Source organism: Phocoena phocoena, chromosome X, assembly GCF_963924675.1.
Source record: "Phocoena phocoena chromosome X, mPhoPho1.1, whole genome shotgun sequence".
NCBI lineage: Eukaryota > Metazoa > Chordata > Mammalia > Artiodactyla > Phocoenidae > Phocoena > Phocoena phocoena.
Genome location: NC_089240.1, coordinates 41,289,780 through 41,312,806, shown reverse-complemented (window position 1 = coordinate 41,312,806; position 23,027 = coordinate 41,289,780). Strand labels below are relative to the sequence as shown.

The window sequence follows — 23,027 nt, the reverse complement described above, 5'->3', positions numbered from 1 at the left end:
CTAAACATTTTTCTTCTTAGGGGGACTGATGATTTTGTGAGAGCACACATATATTTATTCTAACAGCTTATAAACTCAGGAGTACTTCTCAAAGTGATCCAAAACAAATTTATCCAAATATACCACTTCATCTGCAATATAAGATCCTAAGGAACTTTGGAATTCCACATAAACTACCTTTTCAATGTTGTTGCTACTTATGAAACCAAAAACTATTCAGGTAGTATGTTTAATTTTTCCAGCCAAGACAAATCACACTTTTTTTTTCCTGGAGTGAAGGAGTATAGTGTCTGGTTATAAGAGCACTTGGATTCAAATTCCAACTTGACCTCACATTGGTTATATAAGCTTTGACAAGTTATTTACCCTCTTTAGGGCTTAGCTTCCTTATCTATAAAAATAAGGATAATAATACCAAACTCATTGATTTCTTGTGAGGCAGAGATGAGATCATGTTCATACATTGCTTAGTATAGTGACTGGTATGCAGTAAGCACTCAACTTTTAGAATTCCTTAATCTGAACAAAAAACATGCTTAAGATAATATTGTTTTTGAAAGTTTATTTTAAGCTCTTAGAACCTTACTACAATATCATTCACTCTAAAGGAATGCTGGAGATAAGGTAATCATCTTTTTAAAACTCATCCAAGCCTAAATGCAATGTGGTATCCTGGACGGGATCCTGGAACAGAAAAAGGTCATTAGTGGAAAAACTGGTGAAATTCCAATAAAGTCTGGAACTTAGCTAATAGTACTGTACCTGTGCTGGCTTCTTAGCTTTGACAGATGTATCATGGTAAAGTGAGATGTTAACATTAGGCGAAACAAACTGCGTGAGGCGTATATGGTAACTGTATTAAAACTGCAACTTTTCTTGAAAGCTAAAACTATTTCAAAAATTTTTTTGAAAGCTTATTTAAAAAAAACTCATCCAAAGGGAATTAACTGCAAAATACCAAAGGGACTTTGTTATACGGCAGTGTCATGTTGAAGGCAGCACTGTAATGACTATAGTGTATATGGATGCTGTATGGTTCATAAACACAACTGTACATTGAGCCATCGATCCACTTGATTATGCCCTCACACTCTCATTTTCCCTTTCTGTCAGTCTTTTATTCCCTTCTCTTTGTGGTTCCGACCCTAAATTTTTTTGACCCCTCTCCTTCCTCTTAGAAGGCAGAACAAGAGAAGACATAAAACAAAATGTTTTAAAAAGCAAGGAGTTAGTATTGGTTACTGGCAGAGTAACTATCACCACCATGCCAAACTGGATTTAGTATAATTTTAATTTTGTATTCACATGCATTCAGATACCAACCTCAAAAGAAAGAAAGAAAAAAAGGGGAAGAAAAGGAAAACCACTGATCCTTGTTGTACTAACAATGAACAAATGTGATTCAAACAAAAACAAAATCAAATGTATCCTTTACCATATCTCATACAGAGAGTTAAAAACCACCCAGTTTCACAGGACCACTTGGACCTAAACACTGTTTAGACTGAAAACAGGTCAAAAAGAACTCTGTGTAAGTATAAGGTGAGTTTCCTTTCAGCCTAGGATTTCTGAGCATTGCCGGTATGGTACTGTATGGCACACGTTTACTTTAAAATTACTACTATGTTTACTACGAGGTTTTTTATTTGCTTGCTTTTGCTTCATTCTATTCTATTTTTTGAGAGTAGCATGACAACTCTAGAACTCACTGTAGGTAGCTAAGAACTGCTTTGGGGATGTTTTACCCTAGGCCTGCCATTCTTCTTCCAGGCAGCAAAATACAAGTCCTACATTAAGGCATCCTGGTCACATCAACCTGTCAGTTGCAGTGGTACTGCCTAATGCTGAAGTTGCAGTTTCTCTCCATCAGGTGGAGATGTCAGAGGTGCCACTACCCTTGGCCCTGCTCACTGATCATGGTACTTTTCAGGGCCGAACGAGCAACCAGTCTCAGAATCCTTCTCAACCAGAAGTCCAATCAGCCATGACCAATCTCACACTCAGAACTGGGAAATGGCCTTGTGAAACCTACATGCCATCCCTGATCTGTGATATTCACCATGAACAAGGAAAGACAAGGTCAGATTTAAATGTTACTGCTCTACTTCAATATATTTATGCATTTCAGGAAATGCCTCATTAAGATTAAGATTAAAGAGAAAAATAAATGAAGAGCCCAGAAAAGAAAGGAAGCCACAAAATGGAAGCAAGTTAAAATGGTCCTGACACCTTTTTTAAAAAATCACAAATCAAGTCAAGGAACAAGTTACTTGTGAGGAAACAACTTACCCATTTCTGCGAGGTCTTCATTGAGTTCCTGGAGCCAGAAGATGTCCATGTCATCTAGGTCATAGCGGCACACAGATGCCGCCAGCTCCATGATGTTGATGTAGCCAGGCTCTGCAGTCTCTGGGCTGGAGCAGTGGATGTACTTCCGGGGTCGGATAAATAGGACCTCCTTTACCTTGTCGGCTACAATCCTAGAAAAGCAAAAGAAAGACACTGATAACAATCAACAAATGACAGATTCCAGGCACTGACTGGATGGGCCCAACAGCACTCAGGCCATACATTGGAGCTGAATGTTCTCCCTTCCCACCCTGGAGAAATCCCCTGCTCCGCCAAATGAGAGGCATGACAGATCCGTTTCTAGAAAGTAAATGGTTGTACAAATCCAGCGTTGTTATTTGCTGTGAATACTCTGACTGCTAATAAAATGTTTCATTTACGCTTTTGGTTCCTAGGCCCTTACCACCATTCCTTCTAATAAAATATTGCATTGTGCGTTCTTGGTGCAATGGCCACCACATTTATTTAGAAGGGGAACCAGAAGAAGGGGTGATACCTGTACAAAGGCACAGCCGGATTACATACCAAAGATATATTTTAGCTAAACTCATGATTTTCTACCATGGAGGCCATACTGGATGGTGGTAAAGAGTATAGGCTATAGACTCACACAAACCTGTCTTTTACTGCCACTCACTCGCATGGCGATCTTGGGCAATTACTTAATGTCTACAAAGTTCAGTTTTCTCAGCTAAAAAGGACGATAATCATAAATTATGATATAATAGTATCAAACTTATAGGGTTATTATGACGATTATATGAAATAAAATACGTAAAGTGCTTAGTAAAGTGTATAGTAAAAAACAGATGATCAATAATGCCAGTGTTGGGCTGCCCTAGTGGCACGGTGGTTGAGAGTCCGCCTGCTCGTGCAGGGGACACGGGTTCATGCCCCAGTCCGGGAAGATCCCACATGCCACGGAGCGGCTGGGCCCGTGAGCCATGGCCGCTGAGCCTGTGCGTCCAGAGCCTGTGCTCCACAATGGGAGAGGCCACAACAGTGAGAGGCCCGCGTACAGCAAAAAAAAAAAATAAATAAATAAATAAAAAAATAATAATGCCAGTGTTATTTTTATATCTCTTATTATTTTTACTATTTAGGTAGATGAGTTAAAGCCAAGAGGCCATGGATTTATACAAACTTAAGCCATTTCCCAACCATAAATGATAGTGACTATAAGTCTGAGTCAGGAAAACACAATGGGATGAAAGATTTCCGTTCTTCCACCAAATCATCTAGCAGGCCTAAGCAAACTCATTATTTTCCCAAACCCCTCCTGAAACTTAAGAGCCCAAGGCAAGGAAACCAAGCAAAGGAAGGAACAGAAATTTCTCATACCAATGACTCGTTCTACAATGAATGTTCTAGATAGTACATGAAGCATCAGAAAATGTAACCAAGACGAAATCTGAATTATTAGTCCCTAGAAATTTTAAAGAACAGGGTAGGCCATCTAAAAAAGAGAGAAAGGGGGTAATCCAAGAGGAAATCAAAAAATACCTAGAAACAAATGACAATGAAAACACGACAACCCAAAACCTATGGGATGCAGCAAAAGCAGTGCTAAGACAGAAGTTTACAGCAATACAATTCTACCTCAAGAAACAAGAAACATCTCAAATAAACAACCTAACCTTACACCTAAAGAAATGAGAGAAAGAAGAACAAAACTTCCCCAAAGTTAGCAGAAGGAAAGAAATCATAAAGATCAGATCAGAAACAAATGAAAAAGAAATGAAGGAAACAATACCTAAGATCAATAAAATTAAAAGCTGGTTCTTTGAGAAGATAAACAAAATTGATAAACCATTAGCCAGACTCATCAAGAAAAAAGGGAAAGGACTCAAATCAGTAGAATTAGAAATGAAAAGGGAGAAGTAACAACTGACACTGCAGAAATACAAAGGATCATGACAGATTACTACAAGCAACTCTATGCCAATAAAATGGACAACCTGGAAGAAATGCACACATTCTTAGAAAAGCACAACCTTCTGAGACTGAACCAGGAAGAAATAGAAAATATAAACAGACCGATCACAAGCACTGAAATTGAGACTGTGATTAAAAATCTTCCAACAAACAAAAGCCCCGGACCAGATGGCTTCACAGGTCAATTCTGGCAAACATTTAGAGAAGAGCTAACACCTATCCTTCTCAAACTCTTCCAAAATATAGCAGAGGGAGGAACACTCCCAAACTCATTCTACGAGGCTACCATCACTCTGATACCAAAACCAAAGACATCATAAAGAAAGAAAACTACAGGCCAATATCACTGATGAACAGAGATGCAAAAATCTTCAACAAAATACTAGAAAACAGAATCCAACAGCACATTAAAAGGATCATATACCATGATCAAGTGGGGTTTATCTCAGGAATGCAAGGATTCTTCAATATATGCAAATCAATCAATGTGATACACCATATTAAGAAATCGAAGGATAAAAACCATATGATCATCTCAACAGATGCAGAAAAAGCTTTTGACAAAATTCAACAACCATTTATGATAAAAATTCTGCAGAAAGTAGGCATAGAGGGAACTTACCTCAACATAATAAAGGCCATATATGACAAACCCACAGCCAACATCGTTCTCAATGGTGAAAAATTGAAACCATTTCCACTAAGATCAGGAACAAGACAAAGTACCCACTCTCACCACTATTATTCAACATAGTTTTGGAAGTTTTAGCCACAGCCATCAGAGAAGAAAAAGAAATAAAAGGAATCCAAATTGGAAAAGAAGAAGTAAAGCTGTCACTGTTGGCAGATGACATGATACTATACATAGAGAAGACTAAAGACTCTACCAGAAAACTACTAGAGCTAATCAATGAATGTGATAAAGTTGCAGGATACAAAATTAATGCACAGAAATCTCTCACATTCCTATACACTAATGTTGAAAAATCTGAAAAAAGAAATTAAGGAAACACTCCCATTTACCACTGCAACAAAAAGAATAAAATATCTAGGAATAAACCTACCTAAGGAGACAAAAGACCTGTATGCAGAAAACTATAAGACATGGATGAAAGAAATTAAAGATGATACAAACAGATGGAGAGATATATCATGTTCCTGGATTGGAAGAATCAACATTGTGAGAATGACTATACCACCCAAAGCAATCTACAGATTCAATGCAATCCCTATCAAACTACCACTGGCATTTTTCACAGAACTAGAACAAAAAATTTCACAATTGTGAATGGAAACACAAACGACCCCAAACAGCCAAAGCAATCTTGAGATAGAAAAATGGAGCTGGAGGAATCAGGCTGCCAGACTTCAGACAATACTACAAAGCTACAGTAATCAAGACAGTATGGTACTGGCACAAAAACAGAAATATAGATCAATGGAACAGTATAGAAAGCCCAGAGATACACCCACGCATCTATGGTCACCTTATCTTTGATAAAGGAGGCAAAAATATACAGCGGAGAAAAGACAGCCTCTTCAATAAGTGGTGCTGGGAAAACTGGACAGCTACAGGTAAAAGAATGAAATTAGAATACTCCCTAACACCATACACAAAAATAAACTCAAAATGGATTAGAGACCTAAATGTAAGGCCAGACACTATCAAACTCTTAGAGGAAATCATAGACAGAACACTCTATGACATAAATCACAGCAAGATCCTTTTTGACCCACCTCCTAGAGAAATGGAAATAAAAGCAAAAATAAACAAATGGGACCTAATGAAACTTCAAAGCTTTTGCACAGCAAAGGAAACCATAAACAGGACGAAAAGACAACCGTCAGAATGGGAGAAAATATTTGCAAATGAAGCAACTGACAAAGGATTAATCTCCAAAACATACAAGCAGCTCATGCAGCTCAATATCAAAAGAAAACAAACAAGCCAATCCAAAAATGGGCAGAAGACCTAACTAGACATTTCTCCAAAGAAGATATACAGATTGCCAACAAACACATGAAAGAATGCTCAACATCACTAATCATTAGAGAAATGCAAATCAAAACTACAATGAGATATCATCTCATACTGGTCAGAATGGCCATCATCAAAAAATCTACAAACAATAAATGCTGGAGAGAGTGTGAAGAAAAGGGAACACTCTTGCACTGCTGGTGGGAATGTGAATTGGTACAGCCACTATGGAGAACAGTATGGAAGTTCCTTAAAAAACTACAAATAGAACTACCATATGACCCAGCAATCCCACTACTGGGCATATACCCTGAGAAAACCATAATTCAAAAAGAATCATGTACCACAATGTTCACTGCAGCTTTATTTACAATAGCCAGGACATGGAAGCAACCTAAGTGTCCATCGACAGATGAATGGATAAAGAAGATGTGGCACATATATACAATAGACTATTACTCAGCCATAAAAAGAAACGAAATTGAGCTATTTGTAATGAGGTGGATAGACCTAGAGTCTGTCATACACAGTGAAGTAAGTCAGAAAGAGAAAGACAAATACCGTATGCTGACACATATATATGGAATCTAAAAAAAGAAAAAGAAAGAAAAAAGGTTCTGAAGGACCTAGGGGCAGGACAGGAATAAAGATGCAGACGTAGAAAATGGACGTGAGGACATGGGGAGGGGGAAGGGTAAGCTGGGATGAAGTGAGAGAGTGGCATAGACTTACGTATACTACCAAATGTAAAACAGATAGCTAGTAGGAAGTAGCCGTATAGCACAGGGAGATCAGCTCAGTGCTCTGTGACCCCCTAGAGGGGTGGGATAGGGAGGGTGGAAGGGAGATTCAAGAGGGAGGAGATATGGGGATATATGTATTTGTATAGCTGATTCACTTTGTTATAAAACAGAAACTAACACACCATTGTAAAGCAATTATACTCCAATAAAGATGTTAAAAAATTATTAATAAAAAAGAGAGAAAGGGACTTCCCTGGTGGCGCAGTGGTTAAGAATCCGCCTGCCAGGGCTTCCCTGGTGGCGCAGTGGTTGAGAATCTGCCTGCTAATGCAGGGGACACAGGTTCGAGCCCTGGTCTGGGATGATCCCACATGCCGCGGAGCGACTAGGCCCGTGAGCCACAACTACTGAGCCTGCGCATCTGGAGCCTGTGCTCCTCAACAAGAGAGGCCGCGATAATGAGAGGCCCGCGCACCGCGATGAAGAGTGGCCCCCGCTTGCCACAACTAGAGAAAGCCCTCGCACAGAAACGAAGACCCAACACAGCAAAAATAAATAAATTAATAAACTCCTACCCCCAACAAAAAAAAAAAAAAAAAAGCATGACACCCATTTTTAAAAAAAAAAAAAAAAAAAGAATCCGCCTGCCAATGCAGGGGACACGGGTTCGAGCCCTGGTCTGGGAAGATCCCACATGCCGTGGAGCAACTAAGCCCGTGTGCCACATCTACTGTGCCTGCCTCTAGAGCCTGCGAGCCACAACTACTGATTCCGTGTGCCACAGCTACTGAAGCCCGCGCACCTAGAGCCTGTGGTCCGCAACAAAGAGAAGCCACCACAATGAGAAGCCCGCGCACCACAATGAAGAGTCGCTCTAGCTCTCTGCAACTAGAGAAAGCCCACGTGCAGCAGTGAAGACCCAACGCAGCCAAAAATAAATAAATAAATAAATAAATAAAAAATAAAAAAGAGAGAAAGAAATAGATATATGTGTCATCATAAAATGATGAAAATTGTTTCTCTGGAAGGCTTCTGGAGCTTCTAGAGTTACTATGTATGTACAAGGATTCATAAACATAAATGTATTCATAAGAATACACATAAATATATACAGAGGCACAGTCCACCCTGTAATTTTAGATTGAATATTTCCTCCTAAGCATTCTTCCAAAAGCTTATGATTCCAAATAATGCATGTGGAATAAAGTTAATAACTACACACATTTGCATATTTTAATTTTTCTACCATATGGAGTTTTAAAAAGCCAACAACAACAAAGTATTTGAGGAAAAAAGTGGAACTCTAAATATTAATTGAAGCTAAAAATTTGGGAACTGCTATCAGAGGCCTGCTTCCAACTGAAATGAACCCAACCGAAAAGGACAAGACATGCATATGAATTCTCCAGAGACTATGAGATTAAATATGCTGCACTTTTTGGTGCATGGCTTATGAGGTAATTATAGAATATCTAAGTTTTTTCAAGATTTATCTTTTTCTAAAAGGAAGAATATTTTGCTTATTCATCTTAATTGCCTCAAATTCTATGTAGAACAAGGCAGACTATAAATGTTCTTGATTTAAACTAATATATTTATTAAGCTTCTGGAAGAAAACAAAGGGGAATATCTTTATAACCTCGGGATAGACAAAGATTTTTTAAATAAGACACAAAAGCCATTAACCTCCAAGACTGAAAAACGTGTTTATCAACAATGTATAATAAACTTTTACAAATCAATTAGAAAACAACAGAGAAGTCAATTAAAAACTGGGCAAAAAACCTGAATAGACACTTCACAAATAAGGCTATCCAGATGGCGGTTCTCAACCTCATGAGTTAACATGGAAATGCAAACTGAAATCATAATCACCATTACCTGCCAGAATGGCTAAACTTGAAAAGACTGATTAAAAATTGAATATACTAAGTGCTTGTAAAGAAATGGAGCAAATCGACCACTGCTGCTGGGAGTGTGAATTGGTACAATCATTTTGGCAAACTATTTGGCAGCAGATATTATGGCTGAACATGTGCATACCTATGACCTAGCAAAGCCACTCCTAGGAATATACTTAACAAAAAAGTACACATATGTATCCTAAAAGATGTATAAAAATGTCCGTATTAGGATTTTTCATAATAGCTGAAAACTGAAAGCAACCCAAATATCTATCAAAAGCAGAATGGATAAATAAAATGTGGTATATCACACAATGAAATATGACACAGAAGTGAAACTTAATGAAATGCTCCATGTAATAGCATGGATGAATCTCACAACCATAATGATGAACAAAACAATCCAGTCTCAGTATGAAGGTTAAAAACTGGCAAAGCTGTCACCTATGGTGAAGGAAGTCAGTGGGGAGGAGCAGAAGGAGGGCTTCTGGGGTGCTGGTAATGTTCTCTTTCTTGATCTGGGTGCCAGTTAAGCAAGTGTATTTAATTCATGACAACTGAGTTATACATTAGTTATCTTTCTGTGTGTATATTATATTTCAATGCAAAATTTATAACAATGATGATGTTATCTCACTCATCTTTCATATGTATCTTGAACTAAAGGTCTGAATCTAAGGACTGAGCCTACGACAATAAAAAAAATTATAGGCCGAAACAGTAATACCAAAGGCAAGGAAATGCATGGGTAAAGGGTGGTTAATACACACTCACAAGGAGAAATTCTTATAACGATAGAGGGAAGGTCTATGAGAATAAATGAAAAAATATTCCTTTGGGGTTTTGTAAAATGCAGCTTTAACATCTTCAAGTACACATAACACTGCTATAGCTGGACGAAATCCCAGGATCATCCCTCAGTGATTTTCTTCTCTGGCCACTATACACTTGGTAGAGGGACACTCTTTGAATTGTCACCAGACCACTGAACAAATCAGCAAAAGCTCACAAGCCTAGAGATAAGAGCAATTTTGTTAGAGTAACGAAGTAAGTGCAGTTTTCAATTTGGATGCTTGAGTGTAAACGAATGCTGTAGTAACTTTCTGGATGACTGATTTTGGTGAAAAGACCCACAACCACACCTGCTTAGCCTCATAGAAAGAAAGCCTATCCACCTGCTTCCCAGGGTAGGTCAGCTACCTCTAGCCCATGTGAACACTCCTGTTGACACTGAGGAGGCAAAAAAAAGAAGCTGCAACCACTCTAAGCCGACCTACAGCCTCTTCCAGTGTCTTATGCACAGTGAGTCCTCAGTGTGTCTTCAGTTGATCTAAATATTTAACAGGTAGAGACTATGCTTCATTTCCTAATGAGTGGATCAGAATCATCTGTGAATAGCACAGAAATTGCACAAATACCACAACATCATGGATTTTTTTAAAGGCTTGAAATAAGTGCCTTAAAAGCTAACTAAACAGGAGGCCCTTATAATAATATCTCAAGGAGTAGTTTCCCAAGATGCCCCTTGTTAATCTTGCCACTCTGCTTCTCTACAAGACTCCATGCCTCATTTATGAAACAAAAGACAATTACAACCTCTGTGACAGACGGTATTTTAAAAATTCCACACGCTCTTCTACAATGTGACTCTCCCACTGCCCCATCAAGTGGTGAAGTCTATTTCTCCTCCTTTTGAATCAGGAAGGGCATGTGACTGTTTCCACCAATAGGATACAGCAGAAGTGACGCTATGAGAATTGCAAGGCTGAGTCATAAAAGGGAAAACAGCTTCATCTTTTTGCTGGAACATGTGCATGTGGACCCCTGTGTCTGAGGCCTGTAGAGAGTCTGCCTATGCTGAGGTTGTCATGCTATGAGGAAGCCAAACCAAATGGAGAGGCCATGTGCAATCTTTATGTCATCCCAGCCCAGGTGGCAGACACGTTAGTGAAAGCCTTTAGATGATTCCAGCCCCCAGCCGCTGAGTCACCCCCAAACTTCCAAGTCTTCCCAGATGAGGCCCTAGACATAGTAGAACAGAGACTAGCCATCCCCACTGTGCCCTGTCTGAATTCCTGACCCACAGAACCTATAAGTATAAAAACATGGTTGCTTGGTGCTAAGTTTGGGGGCAACAGTAACTGGAAAAACAATTTATACAGCAATAGTAACTGGAAAAGCTACCAAAAGACTGCTTTAAACTTTAAATAAGATAAATGTGTGTATAAAAGTGCTCTTTATTGATTCTCATAATTGAAAGCAAAATGGTAGACTGCTGCTGCCTAAAATGGAATGGGAAAGGAGGTGTGTGAAGAGTGGGGCAAGGAGAGTTGGGGAGGTGAGAGAAGCATGATGATAAAATATAGCAGTGGGAGGCAGGCTTGTGCTCCCATTTATCACTAGGGGCCATTCTTCCTTTGACTTACTATATGAAATCTGATGTATTTTGAAAAGTAGAACCAAGGGGATCTCCTTTGATACTGAATATGGGGTATGAGGCAATGAAGAATCAAAGATGACTCTAGGAATTTTGGCCTGAAAGACTGAACAGGAAGAATGAATCTGCTATTAGTTAAACGTAGAAAATTACAGGTGGAACTAGTTTGGGAAGAACATCACTAGTTCAGTTTGGGACACTTTAAGTCTGAGATGTCTATTGGACATCCAAGTGGAAACATTGCATTGGTGGTTAAATATTTGAGTCGGGAGTTTAGTGAAGACAGTACTGCTCTCCATAACCCAGTTAGTCCAACATTTACATTCCAAGGAGAACTAGGCCTCTCTGGATACCTAATCATCCTCTCTTCCAGTATCACTAATGACTCAGAAGTATATGATAATATATTGTTAAGTGAGAAAAGCAAGTTACAGAATGTTCCCATTTATTTGTACATACATATGTACATGTTGTATAAGCATATACATTATACAGTTAATATTTGTATTCTGATTATTTTTGTTTTTACAGTAAGTCAATAATTCATCTACAATTTAAAAATCATATACACATACATGATAAATATAACATTAACCACTTATGTGTAATATAACTTATAATGCATGCTTCCTTTTAACCAAACATGAAGCATTGCCTTCCTTCCATTGGAACCTTACTGTGAAAGAAACGGATTTAAATATACAAATGAACACAAAACGAAACAAAACAAAAACTATCTGAAACTTGTTTATCATTGATGAGCATCAAAATCATCCACGGTCTACCTAAAAAACATGAAATGGGGCTAACATCATCTTTATTTGTTGAACTTACTTCAAAAAATTCCTTGTGGTAATGAAAAGGCTTATTTAAACAGCTGTAACTTACAGCGCAAGCTGGCTCCATTTCAGAATTCTCTGTACCCCTCCCCTCAATCACCACGTATATGCACTACACGACCCTAAACTAAGGGACAAAAGAATAGCAGAAAGGATAATGGAACAGAGAGGAAAACCTAACCTGAAAGCTGGAACAAAAACTCTAAAAGGATTTGCTGCACCTACTCTGTTGTATCTTTTTTCACCCCTTTTCAGTTTTAGCACCCAAGAATCAGGTCAATTAATTTATATACATCCAAAATTACTTCTGTAAGTTCATTAGGAAATAAAATTCTGAAGCATTTTGACAATCTTGTGAATTAGGTAATAAATAAAAAGCAAGTGCTTAGTTTTACTAGTATTTAAGTTTCTCTAGCTGAATGATTAATCCATCTGTAGGCAATAAGACAAGTAACTCAAATACAAACATTACAAATATTACTATTGTGATGGATTGAAGGTAGTCATAAATCCTTTGATAGTCCTTCTGTTGAGAGGTAGGGCCTATTTCCCTCCCCTTCAGTCTGGGAGCTCTCTGCAACTGCTCTAATAAAATATGGTGGAAGTAATACTGTGACATTTTCTGAGCACAGGCCTTAAGACTGGCACCTTCTTTTTTTTTTTTAACCAAAATTATAATTATTATAATTGCGGGATTATCACACATAAATTCATTTATATTTACTGTAGAAGAAACTGCACATTTTCAAGACTGCTTTGAATTCAGCTAAATTTGGTAACAAAATGTTGTTACCTAAAATGAGTGTCAATATTCCTTTGATCTCAACTACAGAGTCAAGTAATCCCCTAGGGAAAACAGACTGAAGTTCAATGCTTACACATAAAAAATTCAGGGGATTTGGGCTTTGAAGAGTATGAGGTTTTTGTTGTCTTGACTAGTGCTTCTAGATTTTTAGTAAGACTTTTCCATTCTCTACTTTCTCTTTATGTTTGATATACAATCTAATGCTTGTGAGTATTTTCAAAGCTTTGGTAGTTTTAAATTTCTTGTAAATCTGATAATCAAACTTCATTTACATTGATTTCTTAGAAAAAAAATTCTATCCAGGTTCAAGCACAACAGTAAAAATGAGCTAGTAACAGTCTTTTTTTTTTTTTTTTTTTTTTTTTTTTTTTTTTTTTTTTGCGATACGCGGGCCTCTCACTGCTGTGGCCTCTCCCGTTGCGGAGCAACAGGCTCCGGACGCGCAGGCTCAGCGGCCATGGCTCATGGGCACAGCCGCTCCGCGGCATGTGGGATCCTCCCGGGCCGGGGCACGAACCCGTGTCCCCTGCATCGGCAGGCGGACTCTCAACCACTGCACCACCAGGGAAGCCCCCAACAGTCTTTTTTGCCATAATATTTGACTTTGCATATTATTTAAAAATTATATAGCTTCCAAAAAGAATGGCACCCTTATTTCCTCCTTTGCTCCCAAAAGAAGTTAGCTAAACATCTAGATTTTCATAAATTGCAAAAAATGAGGCACAGAAGCTAATTATGCTTAAAAAACAGTATGTAAATAATTTATCTGGCTTATACCAACATTTTCATATTCTGGATCTGACAGTTTTGTGTAAGCAGTAAAGTTAGTGTTGTCTCTTCCTGATGAATGTAGAATTAAAAAAAATTTTTTTAAATGTCATTTATTTAAAAAAATGTCATCTATTAAGTAGACTAAAAATGAGAGGTAGGGTGGGAAGGAAAAGCAGGAGTTGACGACACAAGAGTCTAGGCTGACTCTCAGTTTCCTTTTTGATAATTTTTAAAAAACACGGAATTCCTTCTCTACTTTGTGTTGCCTGAGAACCACTATGGTTTGGTAAAGTCTATAACAGTAATTACATTTAATCACCACGAGTACATTTGTTTTAAGCCTATAAATACTATGTTAGTAACACTAAATTATCTCCATTGGCTTATTTGTAAAAAGAAAAATATATATTTATATTCTTACAAGGTTAACACTGAGGGCTGAGGAAAGGGAACGAGAAGCAGTGTTTAATCACAGTTTCTCTGGACTCAATAACCAGACTGGGGTCTTGCTCAAGCCACCTGGTCAAGCAGTGTCTGAGGAAGAGTCATAGGAGGCAGAGATGATGAAATGGCCACTGCTGGAGTGGCACCTTCCACTTCTCATCACTTAGAAAACTCACTCTTGGAGCCCAGAGCTGCCAGGTAAGAAGTCAGAGTATCCTGACCATGTGGATAGGTCCTAAGACTAAATGGGAATCTGGGTAGTACAGATCATAGCATCAACTACAGGGTTACAGTGGTGAGTAAAAGCAGTAAGGTTCTGGGACTTCCCTGGTGGCACAGCAGTTAAGACTCTGAGCTCCCAATGCAAGGGGCTTGGGTTCGATTCATGGTCAGGAAACTAGATCCCACATGCATGCCACAAGTAAGAGTTCACATGCCACAACTAAGGAGCCAGTGAGCTGCAACTAAAGGAGCCTGCAAGCCACAACTAAGGAGCCCACCTGTCAAACCTAAGGAGCCCACATGCCGCAACCAAGGAGCCCACCTGCCAGAACTAAGACCAGGCACAACCAAAATAAATTAATAAATCAATAATCAGTAAGGTTCCTCTGAGACTGAACCAGGAAGAAAGAGAAAATATAAACAGACCAATCACAAGCACTGAAATTGAGACTGTGATTAAAAATCTTCCAACAAACAAAAGCCCAGGGCCAGATGGATTCACAGGCGAATTCTGTCAAACATTTAGAGAAGACCTAACACCTATCCTTCTCAAACTCTTCCAAAATATAGCAGAGGGAGGAACTCCCAAACTCATTCTACGAGGCCACCATCACCCTGATACCAAAACCAGACAAAGATGTCACAAAGAAAGAAAACTACAGGCCAATATCACTGATGAACAGAGATGTAAAAATCCTCAACAAAATACTAGAAAAGAGAATCCAACAGCACATTAAAAGGATCATATATCATGGTCAAGTGGGGTTTATCCCAGGAATGCAAGGATTCTTCAATATACGCAAATCAATCAATGTGATACACCATATTAACAAATCAAAGGGTAAAAACCACATGATCACCTCAACAGATGCAGGAAAAGCTTTTGACAAAATTCAACACCCATTTATGATAAAAACCCTCCAGAAAGTAGGCATAGAGAGAACTTACCTCAACATAATAAAGGCCGTATATGACAAACCCACAGCCAACATCGTTCTCAATGGTGAAAAATCGAAACCATTTCCACTAAGATCCGGAACAAGACAAGGTACCCACTCTCACCACTATTATTCAACATAGTTTTGGAAGTTTTAGCCACAGCAATCAGAGAAGAAAAAGAAATAAAAGGAACCCAAATCAGAAAAGAAGAAGTAAAGCTGTCACCGTTTGCAGATGACATGATACTATACATAGAGAATCCTAAAGACTCTACCAGAAAACTACTAGAGTTAATCATTGAATGTGATAAAGTTGCAGGATACAAAATTAATGCACAGAAATCTCTCACATTCCTATACACTAATGATGAAAAATCTGAGAAAGAAATTAAGGAAACACTCCCATTTACCACTGCAACAAAAAGAATAAACTTACCTAAGGAGACAAAAGACCTGTATGCAGAAAACTATAAGACACGGATGAAAGAAATTAAAGATGATACAAACAGATGGAGAGATATGCCATGTTCTTAGACTGGAAGAATCAACACTGTGAAAATGACTATACCACCCAAAGCAATCTACGGATTCAATGCAATCCCTATCAAACTACCACTGGCATTTTTCACAGAACTAGAACAAAAAATTTCACAAATTTGTATGGAAACACAAAAGACCCCGAAGAGCCAAAGCAATCCTGAGAAAGAAAAACAGAACTAGAGGAATGAGGCGCCCAGACTTCAGACTACACTACAAAGCTACAGTAATCAAGACAGTACGGTACTGGCACAAAAACAGAAATATAGGTCAACAGAACAGGATAGAAAGCCCAGAGATAAACCCATGCACATATGGTCACCTTATCTTTGATAAAGGAGGCAAAAATATACAATGGAGAAAAGACAGCCTCTTTAATAAGTGGTGCTGGGAAAACTGGACAGCTACAGGTAAAAGAATGAAATTCGAACACTCCCTAACACCTTCACAAAAATAAACTCAAAATGGATTAAAGACCTAAATGTAAGGCCAGACACTATAAAACTCTTAAGAGGAAAACACAGGTAGAACACTCTATGACATAAATCACAGCAAGATCCTTTTTGACCCACCTCCCAGAGAAATGGAAACAAAAATAAAGTGGGACCTAATGAAACTTTAAAGCTTTTGCACAGCAAAGGAAACCATAAATAAGATGAGAAGACAACCGTCAGAATGGGAGAAAATATGCAAATGATGCAACTGACAAAGGATTAATCTCCAAAATATACAAACAGCTCATGCAGCTCAATAACAAAAAAACAAACAAACAAGCCAATCCAAAAATGGGCAGAACACCTAACTAGACATTTCTCCAAAGAAGATAGACAGATTGCCAACAAACACATGAAAGGATGCTCAACATCACTAATCATTAGAGAAATGAAATAAAAACTCCAGTGAGGTATCACCTCACACCGGTCAGAATGGCCATCATCAAAACATCTACAAACAATAAATGCTGGAGAGGGTGTGGAGAAAAGGGAACACTCTTGCACTGCTGGTGGGAATGTGAATTGGTACAGCCACTATGGAGAACAGTATGGAAGTTCCTTAAAAAACTACAAATAGAACTACCATATGACCCAGCAATCCCACTACTGGGCATATACCCTGAGAAAAACATAATTCATAAAGAGTCATGTACCACAATGTTCACTGCACCTCTACTTACAATAGCCAAGACATGGAAGCAACCTAAGTGTCCATCAACAGATGAATGGATAAAGAAGATGTGGCACATATATACAATGGCATATTACTCAGCCATAAAAAGAAATGAAATTGAGTTATTTGTAGTGAGGTGGATGGACCTAGAGTTTGTCATACAGAGTGAAGTAAGTCAGAAAGAGAAAAACAAATACTATATACTAACACATATATGGAATCTAAGAAAAAAAATATGGTTCTGAAGAATGTAGGGGCAGGACAGGAATAAAGACGCAGATGTAGAGAATGGACTTGAGCACACGGGAAGGGAGAAGGGTAAGCTGGGATGAAGTGAGAGAGTGGCATTGACATATATACACTACTAAATGTAAAACAGATAGCTAGTGGGAAGCAGCTGCATCGCACAGGGAAATCAGCTCGGTGCTTTGTGACCACCTAGAGGGGTGGGATAGGGAGGGTGGGAGGGAGACACAAGAGGGAGGGGGATATGGGGATATATGTATATGTATAGCTGATTCACTTTTTTATACAGCAGAGACTAACACACCAGTGTTAAAGCAATTATACTCCAATAAAAATGTTAAAAAAGAAATCAGTAAGGTTCTTGTGCTCATGTAGCTTTGAGTTCGTAATACCACTACCAAGGAGTAACACAGAAATGCTAATGTGTTCACCAAACCCTGTTTCTTTTTCTATCTAGGCACATAGCAAGACTGCATTCCCCAGTATCCTTTGCAGTTAGGTGGGCCATGTGAATGAGTTCTGGCTAATGGCGTATGTGTGGATAACCCACTTCAAAGTCTAGCCCCCCTCCAAATATGCCTGCATAACCCTCCATACTGCCTTTTCTTTTCCTGCAGACTGGATTTAGAAGTTTGGGGGTGGAAAAGGGAGTGGGAAAAGACCTGGCAGACAGAGGAGTCACTCAAAAAGAGCCTGAGTCCCTGAATGCCTATGTCAGGCAGAGATGACTCACATCCCAAACCCACACTGGATGGAGACATGTGCAAAAAATAAAACCTTCATTATGTTAAGATGCTGAGACTTTCGGAGATGTTCGTTATAGCAGTTGGCCTATCCTGACTAATACATACATAACGGTAAAAAATTATTTCCCAATATTTTCATGTATGTTTCCACTTAAGTAACTATTTTGTTGCATTAGATTCATTCTTAAATTTCTCTAACAGATTTATATCTTAGAATATTTTCTCCAGAGCTATCCATCAGTAGAAAATAACTAACCAATGAGGTTTTAATTTTACTAAAACTAACACGGAGGAGTCAACTCAAAATAATATATTAAAAGATTTTTGTTTTTACATTCTGATACTTTTCATATGCTATTGTGAACTGCTATAACACTCTTTATTAAAAATATTTAGCACAGGTTTCCCTGGTGGCACAGTGGTTAAGAAGCCACCTGCCAATGCAGGGGACATGGATTTGAGCCCTGGTCCAGGAATATCCCACATGCCATGGAGCAACTAAGCCCGTGCGCCACAACTACTGAGTCTGCGCTCTAGAGCCCACGAGCAACTACTACGCTCCTGCGCCACAACTACTGAAGCCCATACACCTAGAGCCCATGCTCCGCAACAAGAGAAGCCACTACAATGAGAAGCCTGCGCACCGCAATGAAGAGTAGCCCCTGATTGCCTCAACTAGAGAAAACCCGTGCGCAGCAACAAAGACCCAATGCAGCCAAAAATAAAATAAATTAAAAAAAATTTATCACAAAATCAAGGAATGTCATCATGCTTTTAATGCACACTGACAATTTTTTAAATTTGGAAGGCAGGAAGAATTTTTACAATTGAATAATTATTAGTGAACATTTATTTTTATATGAAGGTAATACACTATCGTTATTTTAAATCTAAAAGCAATCATTGCAAGGGTTTGCTATGAAACATTTACATTTGTTTAGATTTGGCAGTTATGTCAGAAGAAAATACTTTTATTTGTGGCTTTTGAGAATAAAGCTACATCTTTTAATTTCAAAAACTATCTAAGTATACTCTCAATAGTGTAAATAACCAAACTTTTACCAGGCACCTCCTTAACTTCTACAGAATTTGTAACCTATGAAAAAAACCCAACAAAGACATAAAAAAGAAACACTAACATAAAAAGTTGTAAAATTAACCAATAAAAAAGGAACATATATGGTATTTTCCCATATAGTGGGAAAAAGTAACGTATTTGGACAGAGTGAAGCATAAAGTAGAGAAATTAGCATCTCAGTTCAAAGTACGAAAAACTTGAAAAGTCACCTTGGTAGATTTGTGAAAAGGGACTTAAAAAGATGGAACTGGGATTTCTTGGTGATTCAAGAACTGTGTTTTCTTTCATAGCAGCCTGGTGGAACCAAGGTGGGTAAGGTTGGGATACAGTGTCCATTGCTTTCAAAACGGAAGCTGCTCAACAGTTGGAGCTGGGATACATGGATATCCACAAGCAAAAGAATGAAGTTAGACCCCTAACATCTCATGCTATACACAAAAATTAACTTAAATGGATCAAAGACCCAAATGTAAGAGTTTTATAAAACTACAGAATTCTTAGGAGAAAACATAGGTATAAAACTACATGATCTTGGTTTAGGCAATGATTTCTTAGATATGACACCAAAAGGACAAGCAACCAAAAGAAAAAAAATAGATAAACTGAACTTCATCAAAATTAAAAACTTTTGTGTCTCAAAGGACACCATCAATGAAGTGAAAAGACTACCCACAGAAAGGGAGAAATGATTTGCAAATCATATATCTGATAAAAAAAAACCTGTATCTAGGGATCTCCCTGGTGGTCCAGTGGTTAAGACTCCACACTCCCAATGCAGGGGGCCTGGGTTTGATCCATGGTCAGGGAACTAGATCCCACATGCTGCCACTAAGAGCCTGCACACTGCAACTAAATGATCCCACATGCCACAGCTAAAGATCCTGAACGCGGCAATGAAAATCCTGTGTGCCGCAACTAAGATCCGGTGCAGCCAAATAAATAAATATTTTTTAAAAACCCTAGACTATGTAAAGAACTTTTACAATTCAACAATAAAAAGACAAATAGCCCAATTTTTCTAATGGGCAAAAGATGTGAATAATTTCTCCAAAGAAGAGATATATATGGGAGGTATGCATCGAAGCACCAAGTAAAAATGGGATATTCTAGAACTGCTGGTCAGGGGACTTTGTCACCCTTTTCACTAAAGGGGTAGACTTTCAGCAGCCAAAGGCAGCCATTCCAAAGTGAATGTGATAGAACATAAAGAGGTGAACTGAGATGATTCACTTTGCAGTTTGAACAGTAGTGTTTCACAGGAAGGGAAAAAAGATCAACCTTGTATTTTTCTGACCACATAAAGGCTTCTTCTCTTTGTAATAAAGTAGAAAAGCTCTCTTCCAGAAAGAATATACAACTGGCTAATAAGCACATGAAGAAAAGATGCTCAACATCATTAGCTATCAAGCAAATGCAAATCAAAACCACAATGAGATATACTTCATACCTACTAGGATGGCCACAATAAAAAATACAGACAATAACAAGTGTTGGTTAGGATGTGGAGAAAATGGAATCCTCATACAATGCTGGTAAGAATGTACAGTTGATCTTTGAACAAGACAGGGGTAATGGGCACTGACACTTCATGCAGTCAAAAATTCACACATAATTTACAGTTGGCCCTCCACATCCGTGGTTCTGGATCTGTGGATTCAACCACCCACAGACTGTGTAGTACTGTAGTATTTACTACTGAAAAAAAACCACGTATAAGTGGACCCGCACAGTTCAAACTCATGTGGTTCAAGGGTCAACTATAATATCTTTTGGTTGTTTGCTAATTTTCTTTCCTAACACCCACCTGCTTTCCTCTTTCCTTCCTTCATCCTATTCTCCTTACAATAGTAAACGTATATTGAAAACCTACGATTTGACGGTAAGGGTTCTGCTCTTGGGTAGCTTATAGTCACATCTGTTGTCTTTCTTCCTTTTCTCTTCTAATCACATACTGTTGTGCCTTCATGTGCCCACTACCACATTTTATTACCATCTATACACTCCTTTATTTGTGATGATTGTTTATATATTTAAATATATATTTATAATTACATACATGGATGATACTTTTATTAACATTATTGAGGTATAAATTACATATTAAGCTGCATATATTTAAAATGTACAAATTAACAAGTTCCAACACACATATAAATTTGTGCAACCAGAACTACAACCAAGATAATAAATATATCCATCACCTCTAAAAGTTTCCTTGTATCCTCCTGCTCCACTGGCCACTTCCAAAAAAACCACTGATCTGCTGTCACTAAAGCAGGTAGTCCTCGCTTTGCACAGTGGTACTGTACTGTAAAAATGACTGTGCAAACTGAAACTGTGAAAAGCAATCTTAATAATCAATGGGGAAAACTGTGATTGTTCAGTGACCTTTAAAATTTTTGTCAAAGCATTTTACTCTCTTACTGTTGGCTATAACTATATAGGGAAATAAAAAATAGTAAAACCAATATGTATTTAATACACTATAATTTGAAACACTGAGAATTTAAACTCTTTTATCTCTTTGTAAAAACTTATCAAGAGTACAGTGCTTGACTCCTTCTTTTAATTACAAAATTTATGACACAGAGCAAGCACCTTTTCTATGTCTTGGCAAGTTGTCATACTCCTTTATGAACTTGGATCAGTTTCCAACATTTGTCCTTTGACTGTCGAAAAATTTTCTGAGAGTTCCATTAATGTGCAGTTTTTTTCTGGCATCATTTTCTCTGGGGCATCTTCATTCTTTTCATCACAATCACTTTCTTTATGTCCATAAGTTTGCCTTCATTAAGTTCCTCTAGCTGCATAGCTAGTTCCTCTCAAACTGCAACAGTGTATCCACATTCCCATGGTAAACTATTTATTCTATAACTACATTTAGTTTGATTCAAATTTCTCTTCCAGTATCATCACTTTTTATTTCTTTAAATGTTTGGAAGAATTTTCCAGTGAAAGCATCTGGGCCTGGAGGTATTTTTAGGGAGAATTTTTAATTACAAATTCAATTTCATTAATAGTTATGGGGCTCTTCAAATGATTATTTCACACCGGGTAAGTTGTGGTAATTTGTTCAGGTAACCCTCAGGAAGGCAGGGAAAAGAAACGAGAGAAATAAAAAACAGAGAACACACACATACACACATAATAAAATAAAATGGCAGACTTAAGCCCTAACATATCAATAATTACATTAAGTGTAAATGGTCTAAACCCATTAAAAGTCAGAGCTTGGCAGAATGGATTAAAAAACATGATCCAAATATATGCTGTCTACCAAAAACACACTTAAAATATAAGCATATAAGTAGGTCAAAAGTAAAATAATGGAGAAAGATATACAGTGTAAACGTTACTCAAAAGAAAGCAAGAGTGACAACATTAATATCAGATTAAGTAGCCTTCATAGCAAAGAAAATTACCAGAGATGGGGAGGAATATTACATAATGAAGAAACGATCAATCCACCAATAAAACATAGCAATAGTAAACGTATGTGCACCAAACAACAGGGCTGCAAAACATCTGAAACAAAAACTGATTGAACTGAAAGGAGAAAAACACAATTCCCCGATTATAGCTGGAGACTTCAACCTCTGTCAGTAAGTGATAGAACAGACAGAAAATCACCCAGGATATAGAAGAACTCAACACCATCAACTAACAGGATTGAACTGACATTTATAGAGTGTTCCACTCAGCAGCAGCAGCACAGGCATTGTTTTCAAGCACCCACAGAACATGTACCATGATAGACTGTATCATGGGTCATAAAATAAACCTCAACAAATTGAAACAAATTGGAATTATACAGAGTGTTCTCTAATACAATGGAATCAAAACTAGAAATCAGTAATAGAGAGATAAGAAAATATCCAAATAAAGTAT

At 37.9% G+C, this 23,027-nt stretch overlaps 1 protein-coding gene across 1 annotated transcript in view; it reads right to left on the bottom strand.

Moving 5' to 3' along the window:
* Window positions 1-23,027, bottom strand: part of JADE3 (jade family PHD finger 3) — a 71,746-nt gene that overhangs the window by 29,128 nt on the left and 19,591 nt on the right. Inside the window, exon 4 of the mRNA XM_065900949.1 lies at window positions 2,290-2,480. Within this exon, the coding sequence (XP_065757021.1) occupies window positions 2,290-2,480 (191 nt within the window). The remainder of the gene's footprint in view (window positions 1-2,289; window positions 2,481-23,027) is intronic.